At 45.8% G+C, this 6264-nt stretch overlaps 1 protein-coding gene across 3 annotated transcripts in view; it reads right to left on the bottom strand.

Annotated features, from left to right (window-relative positions):
• The window catches only part of Wdr41 (WD repeat domain 41), a 40587-nt gene extending 35865 nt beyond the window's left edge, over positions 1–4722 (bottom strand). The window contains exons 1-2 of one of the 3 annotated variants that reach the window (XM_050153872.1): positions 4302–4722; positions 1547–1658 (exon numbers count right to left, since the gene is read on the bottom strand). In XM_050153872.1, coding sequence (XP_050009829.1) covers positions 1547–1658; positions 4302–4626 — 437 coding nt within the window. In that variant the 5' untranslated portion in view covers positions 4627–4722. Of the gene's footprint in view, positions 1–1546; positions 1663–4301 lie in introns of all 3 variants that reach the window. The other 2 variants (XM_050153871.1, XM_050153873.1) reach the window with 2 other exon arrangements.
• Positions 4723–6264: the final 1542 nt, after the last annotated feature.

Below are 6264 nucleotides of genomic sequence, written 5' to 3' on the forward strand. Positions count from 1 at the left end.
AGAAGAAGAAGAAGAAGAAGAAGAAGAAGAAGAAGAAGAAGAAGAAGAAGAAGAAGAAGAAGAAGAAGAAGAAGAAGAAGAAGAAGAAGGGGCTGGAGAGATGGCTCAGCAGTTAAGAGCATCGCCTGCTCTTCCAAAGGTCCTGAGTTCAATTCCCAGCAACCACATGGTGGCTCACAACCATCTGTAATGAGGTCTAGTGCCCTCTTCTGGCCTGCAGGCATACACACAGGCAGAACATTGTATACATAATAAATAAATATTAAAAAAAAAAGAAGATGACGATGACGACGGAGGAGGAGGAGGGAAGAAGGAAAAAGAAAGAAGAGGATGAGGAGGAGGAAGAAGAAGAAGAGAAGGAGGAGGAGCAGAGTCCTGACTCTCACGGCACTTCCAGATCTGGTCAGGAAATGACACCATCAGTGATGTGACTGCAGCTAATGGGCTGAGAAAACAAGCTAAGCACTCGGCCCTCAGACCTCAGCACCATTGCCTCTACTTGCAGACACCGCAGACATAGCATGCGCTACCCAGGAACCGGGGAATGATGTAGGGCTTTAAAGAAGCCCGTCAATGACAGAAATTCAGGTTAAACCTTACTTTACCTTCCACGAAGCCAGCAGGGCCACCAACCAGCTCCAAATCATGGCATGGAGAGTTATTATTAGTTATGAATGGTCAGCCTTATCTTATGCTTGTCCCATAGCTCTTATAATTTATTTTAACGTGTTTCTCTTCATCTCATTTTGCCTCCGGGCTTTTTAATCTTCCTTTCCCTCTGTATGTCCCACTCTGTCTGGCTGGCTGCCCTAGGGTATCTTCCTTTCTTTCCCCCTCTTTCTCTTCTCTCCTCTTCCCCCAAGCCTAGATCTCTCCTCCTCTGTACTCTCTCTGCCCACCAGCCCCACCTATCTCTCTACTGCCTAGCTTCTGGCCATTCAGCTTTTTATTAGACCAGTCAGGTGCCTTAGGCAGGCAAGGTGAAACAGCAACACATCTTTACATCATTAAACAAATGCAGTGTAAACAAAAGCAACACGCCTTTACATAGTTAAAGTAATATCCTCCACATAAACAAATGTAAGACATCTTTGCCTAGTTAACGTAATACTCCACAACACGCATATTCTAGCATGTACCTAATATTTAAACACCGTATTAGTTCCTGATTTGACAGCCAGAAAATCAAATTCTTAAAGTCATTTGCTTCTTCTAAGCTAGTAAGAATATTTCTAAAACCTCATGACAATTTTCTTCTGAAACATCAAATAAAAAAGGAAACAAACATAAGCCACAAGTCCCCCTGTGACATGGGACAAGGTGACACTGGGTTTAAACAAATTTAAACCTATTTTCATCAGGGTTCAAAGTTCATTTCAACTTTCTACTAATATTACTACCTTCAGTTGGTTGTGTTTCTCCAATTGTCATCAGATTCTTGATTTTTTTTTTTTTTACAAAAGATGAATTAATTTTGCAGTTGTTTTTAACAGAAACGCTCTAAACCGTCTTTCTGAGCAGCGAGCAGGCGGGGTAAGTCCCTTACCTGTTGTCATCCAGCTGCACCAGGAAGCGGACAATGTCCCGGTGCGCGCTCAGGACCAGCAGCTCAGTGTAGGGGTTCTGACTCTGATCCTCTCCTATCGTCTGCAAAGCAGCTTTCTTGTAATGAAAGAAACAAAGCAAAAACAGAAAGATAAAATGATTTACAACTGCACAGTATCCACATATGAACAGAAGATTTTAAAAGCCATGGGATATTACTTTCTAATATAATACATACGTTCCTACAATATCAAGTGCATAATTTGCCAGTTCTACATGTAATTATTTCTCTTACAAAAAAAATCTTAGTATTTTCAAGCCACAGTAAACTTGCAAACAGTAAATTTTATTTTGTTAAAGTCTCAATAAGCCTGACTTTAAAACTATTGGCCCAATTCAACTCAATTTCTTAAAAATATTTATTTATTTATTATGTATACAATATTCTGTCTGTGTGTATGTCTGCAGGCCAGAAGAGGGCACCAGACCTCATTACAGATGGTTGTGAGCCACCATGTGGTTGCTGGGAATTGAACTCAGGACCTTTGGAAGAGCAGGCAATGCTCTTAACCACTGAGCCATCTCTCCAGCCCCTCAACTCAATTTTTTTTTTTTGTTTTTGTTTTTGTTTTTCGAGACAGGGTTTCTCTGTGGCTTTGGAGCCTGTCCTGGAACTAGCTCTTGTAGACCAGGCTGGTCTCGAACTCACAGAGATCCGCCTGCCTCTGCCTCCCGAGTGCTGGGATTAAAGACGTGCGCCACCATCGCCCGGCTTCAACTCAATTTTTTAAGAGTCTTTCTCGATCAAAGTTTGTTGGCGACCAAGGCGAACCAAGGCTCAGCAGGTGAAGGCACCTGTCACTAAGCCAAAGACCTGAGTTCACCCCTGGGCCAGATGATGGAAAGAAAGAACAAGTTGTCCTGTCCTCTGTGCCCCACCACAGACATACACACACAGACACCCTCCCCATGTGCACACACACAGACATACATATACACACATACACACATGTACATACACACACAGCCATATACACACAGACCCACACATACCCACACATACACACACAGACACCCACACACCCACACATACACATAGACACCCCCACATGCACACACACAGACATACACACACACATGTACATACACACACAGCCATACACACAGACACGCCTCCACACCCATACATACACACATGCACACACCCACACCCACACACACAGATACCCACACACCCATACATGCACACATGCACACACACATACACCCACACACCCACCCACACATACACACACGCACACATACACACACAGAGACACCCACACACACATACGTGCACACACATGCATAGAACACGCTTGGTTAGAAAGAAAGCTACAGACTAAATGCACCAAACACGGACTGTAGCAGCCCACCAAAAGCACTCAGAAGACGTCTGCTTAATGAACAAAGACAGTAACGAAATAATTCAGACTCCCGAGTTCAACTCCAGGCAACTGTACTGATAAAGGTAGTTCCAACAGGCAGAGTTTTATCTGGAAGGCCACTAAGGATACACACCGAGTAACTTAACTCTGCAGGGTAAATCTTATTGACCCCACTTCTGGAGTCAAACCCCACACAATTCTACCATAAAAATCTTTGTTCTTAAGCAGGGTTTCTTAAGTTTGACACAAGCGACATTTAGGACTAGATAAGTCTTTGTCACTGAGGCCTCTCCCGGTGTTAGGATACTTATCGGCCAGCGTCTTTTCCACACACTGCCCCATCACACCTAACCATGGCCAACAGTAGACTCTGTACTATCCTCGGGGACATTACCTCAGGATTGAGAAGAATCACTGAGATTGGAGGGCTGAAGTCATGTTTTTGCACATGTTAGGGAAAACCAGGGGTTCTGATAATATAATATTCAAGGCAGTTGCACAACCAAGGTATTTTTACATGGGAAAAAAAAAAGTAAGAACCAGCATGCATTAAAGCTTTTGGAGAAAGTCCACCCTGAGGTGATGGTTTTGTTTTTATCCCGTCTCCCTCTAACAGATGCTCAGTTATGGAAACTGCTTCCCACAAGTGGGAGTTTGCCAGGCATGGCAGAACTGGTTAATTAAATACTATACTAACCAACAAGCATGTTAACTCAAATTGTCATATGTATGTTTCATAGCCATTCAACAACCCACAACTCTTCCATAACCCGAAGGATTCCACAATCGTATGAAATAAGTGGTTCAGTTTTGTTTTAAATCGCAGTGTCAATGACAAAGCTGCCAGAGTTAAAGCTGCCAAGTTGTTCGATAATCCTAACTGTAAAAATGCTTCCGATGGGAAAGAAAAGGCAACACAAACTGTTTCAGGCGGCACATGAAACAAATCTTAGACGCCAACTTGTTTAAGGTGGCAAAATCATTTTACTATTTCAAGTATAAGTTAAGTGTGACAATGAGACCGTGCGCATACTAAATAAACAGAAATCATTTTCTTGTCTGTTTCTCGAAAAGCAGCTAGTTCATTCCGCATTCCTTAAGCAAATACTAGTCGATGTCGGCAAGAGGCATCAGTTCAAGTACATTAAGGGAGGCAGTTGCCCCTGCTGGTTTGTAGTTAAGTCCCACTTCTCTAAACAGCTGGCCCTTGAACAACCCTAAATTCCCCGCCTGGCCGCAGACCGGCTTCCGGCGGCCCCGGCACACTCGCTCCGCCCCGCCCATAGGCCTGGCCCCGCCCCGCAGCCAGTCCGGCCCGCGCGCAACTACCTCGCCCAGGCCCTGCGGCTCGCGGCCTCCCCCGATCAGCCAGCGCAGCATCGGGCCGGGGCGTCCGCGGCCCACGCCGCGAGGATCGACGCAGCGCAGACGCCGGTGATGGCGCTCGGTGAGCCAGAGGCGAGGCAGCGGGAAGACAGAAGTCTAGTTCGGGAGCCGGCACGGAAAGCCGCGGCGGCGGAGGCGGAGGTTCCGCGGCCCCAGTGAGCACGCGCGTGGGTGCCGTGCGGTTGGCGCAAGAGCTCAGGTCGTTCGGGCGCCCCCTAGTGGACGTGCGCTGCGGCCACCACTCTGAAGGGCCAGCGCTGGTCCACATCCTGTGTGATGCCCTGTGGAATGCGCCCTAGGAAACCCTGTTTCCCAAGAGCCAGATGGGGAAGGTGTGCCTGCAATAGACTTCTGCACCGGAACGGATCTAGCGGCGCTCTTACACACACACACACAACTAACATTGTGTGCTACTGTACAAGTATTGCGCCAGTGCTGTCTACATAAATGCTCACATAAATAATATGTCCCTCTTTATAGATAAAGAAACAGAAGCGCTTTAAGATTAGGTAATTTGTCTAAAGATAAAAGCCAGTAAGTGGCCATGATGGAATTATGACCTAATCTGTAAACTTCAGAATCTTGTTCTTAACTGTTGCCTATGCTGTTTAAGACAGTCTTCCAGAACAGAAAGTAAAAGCCAAGCAATCCATATCCCTCCAAGCCGGCTTCCTCCCTCCCTGGCAACCGCTGCAGCGGCAGCTGGAACGCAGGCCTTTGCGTATGTTGCAGTACACTGAGCTCCACTTCTAGCCCCAAACATTCTATGTCACCACTGAATTTTCCAGTTTTCTTAATAATCAGAGGACCGTGGCTATACACCATTTCTTTGTATCAAAAATTACCTGGATAGCTTTTGAAAATGTAGGGTCCAGGCTTCCCAGCCAAACTTAGAAACATAATAATATCCGTGGTTGGAGCATAGAAGTCAAGGTTTGGGGACAGTCCATTGGGTGAGTGTCTGGAGTAGCAAGGCTTGAGAATTACTGATCTAATCTTTGTTACATACAAATGTGTTGGTTAAAGTTCTCCCATGGATGTGTATTTGTTAGGTTTGCAAATGAGGCTCCTTGCAGTAAATTTCTGTAGGGAAATCTATGTAAATGTCCCTTCCAGTGCATCAATATATAGGATATGGTTGCTCGAAGATGCAATAAAGAATCATAAAAAACTACCGCCTTTAGGCACAAAGCAGAAAGGCCTAGGCAAAATAAGACTGGGCTATATATTCCACTTAAATGTATTGGACGCGAGCACCTGATCAAGTTGCCAGGACCTCGGGGATTCTGGGAGCTACTGTGATTATTCTTAGTCCTTCTAAGTGCACTCTGCAAAAAGAAGGGGGAAAAAAAGCGATGTTGCTTTTCACATCGCTGTGATCAAATATCTAACAGAGACAACGCTTGGGGGAGGGAGAAGCCATTTAGTTCATGGTTTCCTAGATGTCAGTCCATCATGGTGGGAGGGCACGGAGCGTCCGTGGCAGTTGACGCTGGGGCGGGCCAGGAAACAGCACTCAGCTGCCTCCCCCTTATCCGGGCCCGCGAAATGGTGGCACCCAGGTTGAAGGCAGACTTTTCTCTACAGTTAATTCTTTCTAGAAACATTCTCAAAGACGTGCCTAGATGTGTCCCTGTCTCTCTCATGCCGTTTTAAATCCAGCCAAGATGGCAGTTAAGATTAACAATCACATAAGCATCAGGTAGAGGTTGGGTTCCGTTTGCTCTCCAAACGGCCCAGTGAACTGGAGAGGACAGACAGAAGAGAGACTAGCCCCCAGAAGGAAAGTCTTGCCTTCGGTGAAAAGAAGCCCCAAAGTGTCCGAACTTCCGTTCTAGAAGGAGTACCTTCAAACGAGGCAGCATGGCTGTCCAGACAGCAGGAAATTTATCCTAATGTTCTGCTT

This window comes from Alexandromys fortis, unplaced genomic scaffold (genome assembly GCF_014885135.2).
Source record: "Alexandromys fortis isolate MF-2015 unplaced genomic scaffold, M_Fortis_MF-2015_v1.1 scaffold_79, whole genome shotgun sequence".
Taxonomy (NCBI): Eukaryota; Metazoa; Chordata; class Mammalia; order Rodentia; family Cricetidae; genus Alexandromys; species Alexandromys fortis.